Source organism: Eubalaena glacialis, chromosome 9 (genome assembly GCF_028564815.1).
Source record: "Eubalaena glacialis isolate mEubGla1 chromosome 9, mEubGla1.1.hap2.+ XY, whole genome shotgun sequence".
Lineage (NCBI taxonomy): Eukaryota > Metazoa > Chordata > Mammalia > Artiodactyla > Balaenidae > Eubalaena > Eubalaena glacialis.
In genome coordinates, this window is record NC_083724.1 from 27067521 (window position 1) to 27084144 (window position 16624).

General features: G+C 42.2%; 1 protein-coding gene across 11 annotated transcripts in view; it reads right to left on the reverse strand.

Moving 5' to 3' along the window:
• Positions 1-16624, reverse strand: part of ZNF462 (zinc finger protein 462) — a 142463-nt gene that overhangs the window by 52852 nt on the left and 72987 nt on the right. For all 11 annotated transcript variants that reach the window (XR_009702073.1, XM_061200140.1, XM_061200146.1 and 8 more), the window contains one exon: positions 13198-13389. Coding sequence is in view for 10 of the 11 variants with exons in the window: in XM_061200140.1 (XP_061056123.1) it covers positions 13198-13389 (192 nt within the window). In the remaining variant the exon portion in view is untranslated. The remainder of the gene's footprint in view (positions 1-13197; positions 13390-16624) is intronic.

The following is a 16624-nucleotide window of genomic DNA, read 5'->3' on the forward strand; positions in this document are numbered from 1 at the left end:
GCCCTGGAGCAGGACCTCTCATGTCTCACATGCTCCTGACCTATTGCTGTTAATCACCTTCACACGGCTTCGGGAGACAGGAAGCCCAGGGGCCACAGAAGAGATGCTCCACGTGGTCCACAGGGAGAGTCTGGGGCTGCAGGGCTCCGTGCTGCTTAACTTTATATGGCTTTACGTCACCAGCTCAAGTACGGTCACTCCTTTTATTGGGATGATGATGACTAGTATAAAAACCACCAATTTACTCAGTATATTATGAAAGCTGTTTTCTCATGCACTGTTTTTGCCATCTCGCCATTTAGAAAATGGTAATGAATTAAATAAATAAAATCTTAAACCTGCCCTTGACTTAACACAGAACTACCATCCCTCCATCCCGTAGTTCTCAAACACTCTTTTCTGCCCTGGCAACACACAGTGGGTGGACATCTATGTAGCCTACGTTCTTCCCTAGGGATACTGTGATTTAGATAATATCCCAGAAAATTAGAGAAGGCAGAAATGTAGTGAAAAGTACTGGGATAGAGGCACATAATAATGAAGCCACTGAAAAAAAATGAAAAGAAAAAAAATTCTATCTTGTATTTTAACATTGAACTTAATCATTTTTTAGACAATTGTTTTTTCCCAGTCTTTCATTATATAGGTAACATAACCAAGATACAAAAGTATACTGTAAATGTATCAGCAAAAATGGTCTTATTTTATTGTTAACAATATATAGAATTTACTGATTTGAATGTGTTAGTTGGGAAGTTTACTTACACTTTACTGCCTGCCTTTAATTGAGTTATCACAATTGTTCCTTCTAACAGACATGCTGGTGGCATTATTCTTGTTTGCATTCAAGTTAGATGTGGATTTCTTCATCTTTCCTTCTCTGTATTCCTAATTAAAAACGTACCCATGGGCAACATTTTAAAATACTGTTAAATCAGAGTAACAGGAAAATCACAACTCACAAGTACAATATAATAATTTGTGATACCACAGCTATTAACTCTCTAGCTCCTCACTCCATTTATTCACTGTTAGCTTTGGGACAGACAAGGTAAACACTGCAGCTATCTGCAACTTCTACCACCTTGGTTGTGACCCCATGCCTGTCTCTTTCACTCAAGAAAGTACCTTGGAATACTTATAAGTAAACTGATGTTATAGAGGGATAAATCTGAATAAGCTCAAATTTATTTTTAAAAGTAAATTGATAATTTCAAAAAGATACATGCACCCCGGGCTTCCCTGGTGGCGCAGTGGTTGAGAATCTGCCTGCCAATGCAGGGGACACGGGTTCGAGCCCTGGGCTGGGAAGATCCCACATGCCGCGGAGCAACTGGGCCCGTGAGCCACAACTACTGAGCCTGCGCGTCTGGAGCCTGTGCTCCGCAACAAGAGAGCCCGCGACAGTGAGAGGCCCACGCACCGCGATGAAGAGTGGCCCCCGCTCGCCACAACTAGAGAAAGCCCTCGCACAGAAACGAAGACCCAACACAGTCAAAAATAAATTAATTAATTAAAAAAAAAAAAAAGATACATGCACCCCTATGTTCATAGCAGCACTATTCACAATAGCCAAGACATGGAAGCAACCTAAATGTCCGTCAACAGATGAATGGATAAAGAAGATGTGGTGTATTTATACAACGGAATACTACTCAGCCATAAAAAAGAATGAAATAATACCATTTGTAGCAACATGGATGCAACTAGAGATTATCAAACTAAGTGAAGTAAGTCAGAAAAAGAAAGACAAATACCAAATCACTTATATGTGGAAGCTAAAATACGACACAGGGACAGTGTGGCAGTCCAGTGTCCCTGGCAGTCCAGTGGTTAAAACTCTGTGCTTCCAACGCAGGGGACGCAGGTTCGATCCCCAGTTGGGGAACTAAGATCCCACATGCTGTGCACAGTGTGGCCAAAAAGTACAAAAAATAAATAAAATTAAATTTAAAAAACAAATAAAATAAAATAAAATACAACACAAATGAACTTATCTACGAAATAGAAACAGATTCACAGACATAGAGAACAGACCTGTGGTTGCCAAGGGGCAGGGGGTTGGCGGGGGGATGGAGTGGGAGGTTGGGGTCAGCAGATGTAAGCTGTTATATACAGAATGGATAAACAAGGTCCTACTGCACAGCAAAGGGAACTATATTCAATATCCTGTGATAAACCATAGTGGAAAAGAATATAAAAAAAGAATGTATATCTATGCATAAGTGAATCACTCTGCTGTACAGCAGAAATTAACGCAACCTTGTAAATCAACCATACTTCAATATTAAAAAAAAAGTAAATCAGATTTGTGGTTAATAAAAATAACCTTGAAAACAGATTGGGAAAGCTTGAGATTAGAGCCAGGAAGACCGGTGGAAATCAGAGGAAGTGCAAGGTGAGGGTTATTCAGGGTTGGGGTCTGGCAGGTTGGAAACCAGAGAAGGACAAAGGAGGCAGAGACACAAGGATGCAGGAGAAAGCCCCTTTGAAATGGCTAAGCCTAGGATCTGGGTTGGCTAGACAAGGGATCGGTAGTGGTCAGAGAGAATTTACGGGTTTGAGGTGCTGGAAGTAGAGTGGCTATGGTGAGTCCAGCCACAGATGAAGGGTGGTGGAACACAGTCAGGAAGACGTGAATCCCTCTAGCTGAAGAAGCCAAACATTCACTGAGTCATGACCACTGAGTCTAGTATACTGAAATTCCAGAGCATGGTGGTCATGGCTGGGGTAAAAAGGCAGGCTGTGAGCCTGGCACTGAGTTCACTGAGGAAGCTGAAGGAACATTCCAGAAGATAAGAAGGAAATAAGCAGAGAGCAGACACTTGAAAAGTGAAGGAAGCAAAAATGTTCTCAACAGGTAGCAGCAAGTAAGGACTGCACTCACTCTTCTTCTTGGCTGCTTGGAGGAAAGGGATTAGTCACTTTGGTCGCGGAGAGTTGAGAGGGAGATGGCGTTGCCATGGGGGGCGGGGGGGGCAAAGCTAGTTAACTGGAGGAGGGAGGTGTGACCAAGGAAACGTGCAACATCATGGTGCACACAGCACAATTCCACTGGCTTTTTCCAAACATCGTGTGACACAGCTGAGCTCGCAGTCACTAAAATTCCCAGGCTTTTTCACACATAAACTACTGTTTTGTCTGTCTGTTTTCCTTGTGTGTGGTTGATTCTGCCGCCCTAATTCACATCAAGAAATATTTATTGAATGGCCTGCCAAGTGCTAAGACTCTGAAATAGTCCTTGACCTCAGAGAGCACACAGTTGAGCTGTGGAGACAGATATGATAACCAACAATTATAAGAATATTTGGCAAGTCTAGTAATGGAAGTGAATACAAAGGTCAAAAGCTACCCAACATGTTTTATATTTATTCCCTAACAAAATCTCATTTTCAGCTCATTACTCTGAACAGTCTAGACAGTCTGTAATCTTGATTTTGTCATTTAACTATGGACCATTTGCCAGTATTTCAAATGTATTAAGTCTTAAGCAGTAGGAAGAGAGACTTTACTTAAGTAATTTTTTAGAAGGTGAATGAGCCTTTAAAGTGAAATAAACGAGTGAAATTTTGATTGGCGAAACCTCAAAGGCCTTATATAATTCTGAGACTCCCATCTTAAACACATATATCACATTCACACAAAAATTCTTGAAGCCTTTAAGTACTCAATGTTTATGATTTGAAGGGGAATCATTTTTGTTGGTTTGTTTTGAGATATGGACCCTCACATTTTAAAACTATGGTGAGTCAAATAGTGATAGACTCTTCCAAGTAAAGACAAAAACATGAAAAAAAAAGTAGTTTGTATATTGTGGTCCCAGTTTTGGAAAAAAATTAAAATAACAAAACAGAGCCTGTTTGTATATGCAAAGAAGAAACATCTAGATGATTCTACAGCAGACTGTTATTAAACTCTTTTGGGTGCAGAGAGGCTGGCATTATGGGTGACCCTCACATTTTATGTTATGTACTGCCATAAAGCTGTTCTTTAATCCTAAGTAGGTATTACTCTTGTCATCAGGAGGAAAAAATCTATGCAGACATCTTCAAAAGGGATAACTACCTCCCATGACTAGTGTTAATGCACATTCATTCTTGAAGACTTACAGGTATCAGCATCAGGCACCCATAGCTCAAAAGTACCCTCCCACTTCCAAAGGGGACAGGGACCTCGCTGCTGGTCTTCCTTGTTTAGCCCAGCTTCTTAACAATGAAAAGACCTCTTCCTGGTGTTAATTACCCCTACAGTTTGGTTCTACCTCCCCTCATCTCGCCAACTATCCTCCCCATAACTTCCCTACACACCCTCCACTCTAGCCAGACTGGTCTTCTTGCCGTCCCAGGATCCCTTCTTTAAGTTTGGTCACTTCTGATACTCCTCCCACCTGGAATAGACTTCGATCTGCCCATAAAAAATTCCTACTCGCCCTTCAAGGCCCAGCCTGAGTCCCACCTCTTCCAAGAAGCCCTCCAGGACTCATCAATTCCTTCTCTTCTCCATGGCTGCAGCCAATAATATCCAAATGCAAAATTTCTCATTTGTTATATTCTGCTCTTTTAACTAATTCTACGTATTTATTAACTTAAGCTCTAAATGTCAATCAACAATAAAATTTGGCTTTATTTTCCTTTGGAAGATTCCAGGGCCCCCAGACATGTAAGAATAGGTTTTATCTTCTCCACTCTGGCTCATTTATGGATGTGTGTTTCTGCTGCGACTCTTTGATGAAATGGCACAAAGGTTAAGGGCATAAGCTTTGGGTTCAGACAAGGTCCACCACATATATGTTTTATGACTTTGGGAGTCATCATTTCAGTCTCAGTTTCCTTCTCTATAAAATGAGACTAATAATAATTTGTAACTCTGATTCATCAGACATATTAAATCTGATGGCAAATTTAAGGCAGTCAGCCGAAGTAAATAAAAATTATGATTAATTTTACCACTTCAGAATTAAACCAAGAGACGACAGCCAGAAACCTTATAATAAACCAGAATGGATGACTTTCAAACTGGTCATGGGGAAAAAAATAACTAGGAGTGCTAAAAATCAAGGACTACAGGAAAGGTTGAGAAGGTCATCCTGTGTTGCTCGATGGGGCGATCACGGCAGCTTTGGTGGAGGGCTCACAGCACATGAATATAAAAGATGACATAGGAGGTGTCTTCCATGAGGCAGGTAAGAATATTTTGTGTCCCCAAGGAAGCTGGAGAGCCTAGCCCTGGAATGACTTCTCCAAGAGCAGTGTACAGGTAAATAAAACCTTAGCTGGGCCCTGTACTCTTAGCCAAACACCTCTTTTGGGTTGACCCTGATGACTCTGAAACTACTTACAAAACAGAGGAGCCCTCTGGCAGGAACACGTCCCTTCCTGGGCATAAACAGCAAGGGACTGACTTCAGTAAAAGGCAAGCAGATCCAACTTACCTGAACCTTTCATGTCAGTTTGGCCAGTCTTTATCTTGCCGTTTTTGTTTAAGTACCACCACTGGGATTTTTCTATGGGATATTATTTAGGATTATGAATGAATTAAGAAAATGCGTACATCATTCGGACATGCTGGGCCACACCATCAAAACTCATATAATTTATTTTAAAAAATAAATAATAGTTGCTTCAAGAAGGTTATTTCTGGTAACTGCTCATCTCAGCTCTTAAAAACAATTCTTTTTCACATGCCCATCTTGCCCGGGACATACCCTCTGCTCCAGCAAAGCTGCCCCAGGATATCTACCTCTGAATCACAGCTCACACACACTAGTCCTCCCAAATCCAATACCCTTCCCTCTGCTTGTATAAAATCCTCTAGTGCAGAACAGTATTTGGAAGAGAGGAGAGGACCTATGAATCAGAAGAAGTCTCAAAAGAGTTTAAGGGATTTTATATTCAATAAAATTGCACTAAAATATCTAGCTCTGGTTCCAGGGGGAAAAAAAAAATCAAGGTGGGCAATGATAAGACAAAAAAAAAAAATCTTCCTTTCGAAAAAGACCCGAGATAATTTTAGATGATTTGACTAACAATTGAATATATTTTCTGCCAAAGAATAAAGTAAATTTCTTCTTCCTTTTAGATAGTTCCCACAACTGAGGTTCTGGAGGACTTTAAGGTAATCTCCAACCAAGAAATGCAAAAGTCAGCTGTGGAATTATGAAGCAAATTCTGGTGTTGCTAGGAACTAGCTCTGAATGAGTTGGGTAGTATATGCTTGTATTTCTGAGGAACAAATGTTTTTCTTGGCATGGGAAGAGGGAGATGGGCGAGTTGACTGAGTTCCCAGGACATAGAAAGCTTATATTTGAAATGTTTTTCAATCCTTGGCACATGAAACTGTGGCGAATTCAGAAAGTCACAGAAATCTCAGGCAGGTGGGTTTCTTGGGAAGGGTCTATCACATGATATTCAACTTCAGGGTGGTGATAATTTCGGAGGCTCCCTATTTGCTGATGAGGGCAAGGTCTATAATTTAACCACTGAAGACTTTTGGATGTCTAATAGAAGATGCGGAATCATCTGTACCACTTTGCACCACTGGAGTTACAGGCTTCTTAAGTCTTTATAGTAGAAATGCCACTCTTCATAATAAGCACTAAAATAAACTCTAGATCAGATTTTAATGTAGAAATTCTGAAGTCAAAAAAGGGAAGGTTAGTATTCTCTGGCCAGGTAATTTTGAGACCAGCAGAACCTATTAAAAAATAACAGCCAAGGGCTTCCCTAGTGGCCCAGTGGTTAAGAATCCACCTGCCAGTGCAGGGCACACGGCTTCGAGCCCTGGTCCGGGAAGATCCCACATGCCGCAGAGAAACTAAGCTCGTGTGCCACATCTACTGAGCCTGCGCTCTAGAGCTCGCGGGCCACAACTACTGAAGCCTGTGCGCCTAGAGCCCGTGCTCTGCAACAAGAGAAGCCACCGCAATGAGAAGCCCATGCAGCGCAACGAAAAGAGTAGCCCCCGCTCGCCGCAACCAGAGGAAGCCCGCACACAGCAACAAAGACCCAACGCAGCCAAAAATAAATAAATTAAAAATAAATTAAAAAAAAAAAAGACGGCCAAGCCACTGAAATTATGCCTTGTAGCCCACGTGCTATAAACGACGTAGATCTTTGTATTTCACAATTATTCACTCAGGAGTCATTTTTAAAGAAACCACTCTTCTCTCTTTCACCCCAAGAGAAATCTGACGGCAACTGGAACCTGTGTGGAAGGGTCTGATGCCCTAGCAACTAATTGGATCCTCTTAAAGGTTGAATTTTATGTCTGACCTATTTAGAAATCTGAAAAGCTTCTCTTCAAAAAGCAGGCATCTCAGATCTTAATTTTTAAGTGTCAAGTATTGCTGCAGTCAAGGTTAAATGAACTGATAGTTTGGCACCAGACTCAATACAATTCTTAGAGAAGATTTTCTTTCAAGCATAAGTGTAATTCACACACTAACAGTTTTAAAGCTCTACTTAATGCCCTACATTTCATATATGAAACAAAGAATATATTTAGGTCAAGTTATATTTTAAGTGACATCTAGAAATAGTCTATATGTTAAATATAAAGGTGTATAATGACATTTATTAAAGACAGGATTAATTTCATGGGTATTGCTGTAATTTTTTCCACCAGTCATCTATGGCAGGGTTCAGCAACATACAACCCATGGGCCAAATCCAGCCTCCCCTGCTTTTGCACATAAAGTTTCATTGGAACACAGCCATGTCCATCTGTTTACATATTGTCTATGGCCGCTTTCACATTACAGTGGCACTGTTGAGTGGTTCTACCAGAGACTCCATGGCCCACAAAGCTGAAAGTATTTTCGATCTGGCCCTTTTACAGAAAAAGTTTGCCAATCCTTGATTTATGTATGGCTTGTAGAAATTAACCACTACAAGTCTCCTCTAACCCATATATTATGTTAAAAGGCTGGTGGGCAAAATTTTCAGGGAGAGTAAAAGATTTTTACTAATCTATGAGTTTTGTTGGTCAGTTTCACTCTATAGCTTCTCTGAACTCGATTTAACAGCAACCAAACACTGTATGTTTTTTGACATAGACGCAGAGAACAAGCTAGTCCATTCCAGGGTCAAATGATTACGTGCGCTTGCTCCAAGGCGCTCTGCTACCAGGTAACCACACTGCTAATGCCCATCTCCCCAGCGCCATCACACTTCCTGTCTCCTCCTGAGTACTGGAAAGGCTTACACCCTGTCTCAAACTTCAGTTCCCCACTTCTACAGAAGGTCTCGTTATCCAGGGAACAATGATAAAGTTGAAAACACTCTTTGTCAAGGAAGATCATTTCCTCTTGGCAGACTGATGTGTCAGAAAGCTTCTCTTAGAGCAATCCCTAAGGTTTCATCTTTGGATCGTCTGTCTTTTGAACTTGCCTCTTAAATGGAAATGAAATAAACTTACCGTTGTACAGCTTGGTTCTGTGGAGTTAGTCAGACATGCTAGGAGACTCGGTACCATTAACTGAATTGAAAACTGTGATGCCTCCAAGAAATCGTTGGTCAGTTAAAAGAAGTCAGTATTTAATAAGTATCTACCTAACTATTCCCATTGGAAAATTAGGGGACAGAACCAAAAGCATATCCGCAAGTACAAATGAACACCAAGAAGATCATCAATCGACGAGAAATCAGAGTAGGGCTGGGGCTGGTAAATGTCAGTCTTTAGAAGAAGTTAAAGTCAGAAACTGGTAGACAGAAGCAGACAAGGAAGAAATCCTTCCAAGCTCCCAGCAGAGCTTCTTCAGATGTATGGAAGTGGAAATGAAGGCCGAAGATGTTGGGGACAGCCAAGTACAGAGATGGGTGGAAACATAAGTATTTGTTGGAGAGACCACTCAGGATGGAGAATGTGTGACTGAGTGGTGAACTTTGAATGCAATGCAGAGGACTTGGATTTTGACATGAGAAGTGCCTGTGGTTTTTTGATGAGAGATGCCTTGACAAAAATAGTGCTTATCAAATATTATTCTAGAGTTTACAACCGAGAAGCCAAATGAAAAGTTGTAACAGAAAATCCTTCTCTTAAAAAAAAAAAAAAAAAAAAATCACAAAGCTCCTTACATTTTTCTACCAATTCATACTAGCAAAGACTTCTCTGTTGGGTGGACTACAATGAGATCCATCTTACAAGGGGAAGGATTTCATGACCAAAAGTTCTTGGTGTTTTCCCTAGGCTGCCATTAGGGCACAGACTAAAAAACTATCTAATTCTCACACACCTTACTTATTTTGCACCTGGTCTTAGTGTCCGATTTTTGTTTTAAGCGTACCACGCTAGCTACTTCCTAAAGCAGGCCATTCTGTACAGCACAACTGGACAGAGAGAAGAAATAAAATCAGCTATTCTTTAGGGGAAATTCGAGGGAGGAAAAAGATGGAACGTCACCAGTGGCCTGACTTCTTACAAAGGATAGAACTGAATTTTAAATTACATATCCACTGCCCAGGCATTGTGGAGCTACTCAGGCCTAAACAAATCTCATAATGAATCTACAGTGCTCTAGTTTCTTTCTTGTTTTATAGATGTATGTATATGTGTGTTTTCCTGTACTGAGAGCACGGATTCGGAAAAAGCCTGAAAAACCCCAGTCCTCTATTTTATATGGCAGAAAGAACCCAGTAAACACAAACACAGCAGAGCACTTCCTCTTGTTGACAACCTTATGATTTCCCCTTGATGCACTGTTTAGAACAGCAATTACGTGTCATTTCCCATTATCTTATACACAGAATCAGCACTGCTTTTCTTTCCAACCGCCAATCATGAAGAACATATAGAGGATCCACGTGCTGGTGAGACATGTCAAGACTGACAGCCCAGAGCCTAAGAGCTCTGTTTACGTCCAGAACAGGTGTGCGGCCAGGCAGCGGGGGAGAAATCACCCCTCCACCTTCTCGCATGTGCCTTCCCAGCCTCCCTCCCTTCTAGGGCTCCCCTCTGCACTGGGAGGGAGAGCAGCTAGGGAAGAACCTTCCTGCTCAGCCCGTTTCCTTCTGCCGGAGAAGACCGGCTCGCTCTCAAGCCTGCAAGCATCTGACCACTGCAAACAGCAGCGAGCACGTCCAGTCGTTCTAGCCACATCCCTCACTAGGGGATCAGAAAGCCAAGGACACACTGGTGATTTCCCTGGTTTTATGGATCTCTACTCCCCCCGCCGCAGGCCTGCAACACATTTTTGGTTCTTGTGTTCAGAGCGCCCTGGCATCTGCAGTGTGGGAAACCTTCACTGAGAGCCAATGGCCCTACAGCTTCCCCCCATTAAAATGTGCAACTGGATTTCACATGCGTGTTTCAAACACCATTCAAGGCGTGATTTACAGGCTACTGTCTAGCCCCACAGCTGTTTTTTCGTCCCCCAGATGTAGCCACTTCTCGGAATCCACCACTCAGCTCCCTAGCAGACAGCCTTCCCATTTTCAACCTCTTCCATCATTCTTGGGCATCCAAAATCTTACAACACCTACATCAGAAGGATTCAAGAAAATATCTTTTGAACGGACACACTATTCATTTTTCTTTCCACATTATCCATTCACGAGAACAGCCCATTTGATGCCTCCTTTCTGTTTACCCCACCTTAAACCTTTGGGTGTACCTCACCCAAATTAAACGAATCACTGTTGACCCACGGATCCAGGTTATTTATATACATTAAAAACAGCACAGGTCCAATGAGTTCTGTGTAGGCCTCACTAAAGAGTTGCCACCCAGAGCTTTCACATTCATTATGTTCTTTCTTTAGAAGAAGAAAGAAAAACACTTTTATATGTTGCCAAATTATCTCCCTGTGGCTGAATAGACAATCGGTGTTATGCAGAGAGTTACTCAATATCATTATCATCATGTTTCTGCGACCACCGTCCTCCCAAGGTCCTAACCTAGTCTAGCTTCCAAGAACCTGAAATCAGCCCCAAAAAGGTTAGGCTTCAGGCTTAGGGCTGTGGTTAGTTCAATACCATGCTGATAATACCCTCTAAACATTTGATTTTAAGCTGCTGGGTGGCCAGAATGGCACTGTATCCACTTATGATTCTTCTGTGCGTTGCACACCTCCTGGCAGAAAGTACAGACTCCGGAAGTTGACTGAACTCTTTTTCAGGCTACACAGAGGAAGGCAAGCCATGCAGTGAGTAGTCTGTGGGATTCCCTTGTCCTGAGACTAAGACCCACCTTCCAAGGGTGGGGAGGACAAAGGAAAAAGAAGGTACAACATGGAGAGAAATGTCCCAGGAAAAGCCTTTGCTGGGAATGGTGTTTGGATGTATCAATTTCACCCAAATGGTTCCACAAGTGTAGCTTCCATTTCAGATGAAAGCAATTCATTGACAATCATGTGAAACAAGACCTTACATTTTACATCAAATTCTATTTTGCCTTTTGTTGCAATATACCAATCTCTTACAATGAACAGAATCTCAAGGTGCAAAGGGGACATCTTCTGTGGCCTTTCACATGTGCTCCCCCCATCTCCTCCCCACCCCTCACTCTGAGACTCTACGTTTTCCTGGAAAACAACAACAAACACAGGCTAAACTGCCACACAACAGCTGAGGAGACAGCGCGCTCACTTCATTACAAGCCACTGTCGTAACAACAAGCCTTCATTGTTAAACAGAAGTCCTTCAAGACGGGAATACCGGCAAGGAGTTATTGTGTCTAACCTGGTGTTTACTGATTTGCAAAGGAAAGGCCACCAAGTTCTACAACTCAGCAACGACAGCTTTTAATCCCAGGACTTACCTTTTCTTTTCCTCCCAGTTGTCTTCGCCCAGACCTTGTGAATGAAGATTCCTCATTTACTCTTTTGCTATTTCGATAACCAGCCCACATGGACATGTTGGGCAGTCAGATCTTCAGGTTACCTGAGGATTCTATCTTTTTAACCCCTTACATTAAAAATAACCCCAAATTCATACTTGTCATAAATGGTCTCCAAAGCCAAAACTGCAATCAAAGGATGTAAATCGCTGAATAACATGACCATTTATTAAATATCTACACGTGTCAGGTGTTGTGTTAGGCATTTCACACATGTACCTTTTCTCATTCATCTCTCAAGGCCATCATGAGGTAGGTATCATTATCCAATTTGTCATGTGAGTCTAGGAAGCTAAGACTGCCCAGGAAAACACAACTGGCATTGAGAGAAGTAAGATTCAAAGCCAAGCCTTTGTTCCAAAGAGCCCCGGAACTTTCTTGCCAGCCCACTAAGCTCCTCTCAAGGACCTAGTAGCAGACCTTGGGAAACAGCCCATTCCCTGACCTGGGAAGTATTCAGGCTAGGGGGTAGATAACTGGTTACCAGAGATGCTGCAGAAGGGATTCAAGCACGAGAGGCTCACGGAAGAGAGCAGCTCTCAGGTCTTCCACATCACTAAGAATCTCCAGACTCCCTCCTCTCCTAAGCACGAGGTTCTGCAGTCATCTGAGGTGAGCTGAGTAGTCAACACCCTTCTGTTTCTTGGGCGGATCAAAACAACAAACCATCCTTTACTCACTCTGCCATACCCGCCATCTCTCGCTCTCATTCTCTCTCGCCTACAGCTTTGGTTACACTGCCAGTGAGGAGACCCCTTCCAGGGCTTCCCAGATTTAGTCTGAAGCTTCCAAAAGTGGGCAGTTACACCCTCCTTCCAAATGACGCTTCCTCGACATCCTTCAGCCATAACAGAAATCACTACGTTACCCCTAAATTATCTTGTGACCCCATCAGACACATGCCCTCACCCATTCACCCATTCCAGTCCCACTCTGAATTCTGTCCTTAACTTACACATCTGGCACCCCGAACACTTCACAGCACACATATTTTTTAGGACAAGACAGGATATCAATAAGTAAAAAAGTCAACGAAGAAATAAATCTGCCTGGTATTCATCCTCCTTCTTGCTCACAACCACAGCGGAAGAATCCAACACGAACCCATCACACACGTGCTCTTTCCACAAGCAGCGGGCACACCAGTGCAGAGGCGTCTGGCCTCAGCACCAAACAGATGCTCACCGAGTTCACTTCACCCTCCAACTCCAATGTCTATACTGTTCCAACCTTTTCACGTTTCTTCCTTCACTTGAACCGCCACGTTTTCGTGTCACATTTTCCTCTAGAAAGAAGGATGGGCCGTTAACCCCAGCCCACCTCCCCCCACCCATGATTGATGCCGGCTCGGAAGCCCGGTTTTACCATTGGAATCTTCCACTTCTTCGGCCGGGGTGGCTTTTTGGGAGGAGTGGTGGGCGTGCGAGGAGAGGAGACTGACAATCCTCGGCCTGGGGAGGGTCAGGGCTTTTCCGTGGACCTTGAGGGAGTGTTCCTTCAGCTGGCTGATGGTCATGGTGGAAAAGGAGCACCAAGAACACTTGTAGGCATGCTCACCTGGAGGGAGACGGTCGGCAGCAGAGGAGAAGGAGGGGAGAGGGGATGAGGCGGGTGGAAGACAGAACAACAGGGTCAGTTAGCTCCAGAGAGCCCGTCTCAAGCTGCACGGTCTGAGAACCCTCCCAGACCAACCCCCTGCCCACTCCCACGACCACAGGGCTCCCGGAGGATCGGAACTTTTCTACGAGCTCCGTAATCAAGTGACCTGGTCCCTTTCCATCTCATGCTTTGCTTACAGGGATGAGCCTACGGTAGATTCCCCAGCAGAGAGTGAAACCAAATGTCTAGGTAGCTCCCTCAGCAAAGGCTTCCCATCTCTCTCCCTCCCTCTATGTACTAGAAATGACGATGTCAGTTTTCATTCCAGCCTTTATATCATCCACAGAAAATAATACACTTCATTCTTATTCCAAGGGTCGATCGGTGGCTTTCCGAGCACGAAGTCACTCAGTGCAAACTACTGTGCTATCCTCATCATTTACTTCCTGGCTGACTCTAGGCCTCCTGGATTCCACATATCCTACCTGTGGGGTTTTTTGGGACCAGTTCACAAACCTCAGCACAAAACTCCATTTCCCTGTCTGATCAATAGTACAGAAATGGGTAAAAGTCATTTCTTTAACTGAGAGAGGTGTGTGTATATATATAAACATGTGTGTCTGCATTTAGCTCCAATATTTTTCAAAATAAAGGACATTTAAGTATAAATAAGTATTTTTCTTTCTTTAATTAATTTTTATTGGAGTACAGTTGATTTACACTGTTGTGTTAGTTTCTGCTGTACAGCAAAGTGAGTCAGTTATACATATACATGTATGCACTCTTTTTTAGATGCTTTTCCCATATAGGCCATTACCGAGTAGTGAGTAGAGTTCCCTGTACAATACCTATACAGTAGGTTCTTCTTAGTTGTCTATTTTATACACAGTAGTGTGTATATTTCAATCCCAATCTCCCAATTTATCCCTCCCTCCCCCTCCCGCCCCCTTGGTAACCATAAGTTTGTTTTCTACAAAGTATTTTCCTTTTAATTGTTTTTATACCACTGAAATACAGCACAGATCACTATGATCAAATTAAATGAGAGTATGATTTATCTTTGCCCTAAGTCAGCTTTTACATGAATTGCAATTTAAGAAGCAAGGGTGTGAAATGGGCATCCTTATGTCGCTGGACAGACAAACACTGATACAATCAACTCGGAAAGCAATTTTGCTTTTTATAACAATAAGCTTAGAAAGCTCATGCCTGCAACTCAGTAATTCCACGTCTGAGAATTTATATTAAGGAAATACCCTTTAATACTTAGAAATCTGTTTAGAAATATACATAATTTATGCTTGAAAAAGGGATGAAACAACCTAAATTTCCAACCATAGGGAAATGATTAAGTAAATGTGGGTATATCTTCTTGATAAATTACTATTCATTAAAATAAATTCTTGAAGAGTTGGCAATTCATAGAAAACTAAAATACTGAAACTCAGAAAAATAAATAGAAAAGCATAATACATTTTAGATTAAATTATAATCATGACTATGAAAAATAATTATAGAGGAAATGGTTGAAAGGAAATATCAAATATTAACAACAGTGGTCTTCAGATAATAAGATTATGAACGGCTTGACTGTATTTCTTCTTTCATTTTCAAAGTTTTTCTAATGAACATGTATTTTTAAAATTTATTTTCAAGTGAAACTTAAAAACCAGATAAGAGGAAAGGGAAGGAAGGAGAGGAATAAGAGAAGAAAGGATTGTTAGTAACGAAGGTTTTGTGGACCAGTGAATATGAACTGAGGACACCGCTGACGTGCTACAGACAAATGCTCACTAAAGCAGAGCAAAAATGAGCAAGTAAACCTCCACTCTTGCTTTTACCCTGCTGAGATGGTTACTTTCCTGCCACCCCGAAAATTACTAAGTGGTTTCATGTGACGTGAGACCAGCATCTGAAGTCCTGCATTCAAGCCTCCTTTTCACCACTGATGACCCCCAAAGTGTGCATTTCCAAGAAAGCCTTGAAGAGACCCCCACAAAACCTTGAATGATGCAACATGCTATAGCCCAAAGCAGAAGAGAAGCCCAAAGCAGAAGAGAAGCACAAAGAAGTCAGAGGACCCAAACGAGAACACCAGTCAATTCCACACCCCTCAGACCATGACCTGTTAGCTACAGGATAATGCTGGGCATGAATAATGTTGTTTACTAAAATAATAAATATATATATCATACTGTATACTACTGCTCTCTTTATTCCATTTCTCAATTTTTCAGTGCAGACCTGGCTATATGAACCTTGGTGGGTGGTTATAAGTAGCATAACCTGAGAGAGAATTCAAATCCAGGTATCTGATTAGTACACACTACCTTTAACCCTATAAAATAAAATAAAATACTCCACCTAGAACAGACAAGATGAGTCAAGAGTCTTCTGGAAAATGATTTGGCTTTCTCCAAGCCAAGCCACTTTCTGTGGCTAAGACCAAGTCACAGACACCAACGGTTCAAGGTATGTGGAGAACTGGATTACGATGCTCCCACCCTCTCTCTCTGGATGCTTCCTTCCTGCAAACCAGTGAGCACAGAAGACCAGTCTGCTTGGTCAGCTCCAAGAATATACACTTCAGCTCAATGCCCTGGAGTCAGTGTGTAGCCTGTGGCACTTCTTTAAAGTCTTTCCCACAGGCCAAATCACTTACCCAACTCCCACTGGTAAAGTGTTTTTGACAAGGCTGAGATCTAGGGGGAAAACTCCCCAGGATAGTGTCCCAAGTGAATAATTTACAATATACACCAGTTAGAAAAGAGCGGTTTGAACCCCGAAGGCTCTTACTCCATGGATTTTAGTAAAATGTTCTGGAAGATATAAAAATACTAACAGATAGAGAAGAGCCCATATAGCTAATCTGCCATCCCCTTCCCCACCCCCAGTGGGCTTAAGGCATCCTGAAGGCTTCCGTAGTTTTACTCCATTAAGCCAGTTCAACAGGACCCAACCTTCAGGAAACAGCAGAGACATGGCTGTATTTCCACAGGGGATGAGGAGATGACAAAAGTGAAGGACTCGGGTTCTGGGCAGTTAATAAGAAGCTAATAAGGGAAGGGAAGCAAATAAATGAGACAGAAGAATTCTAGTTGATTGAAAAATGTAAAACTAGAATTCAACTAGAATTCTAAACACCTTAGCTGAGGAAACTCAGGGAGGAGACTGGATGTCTAGAAGAATCTCT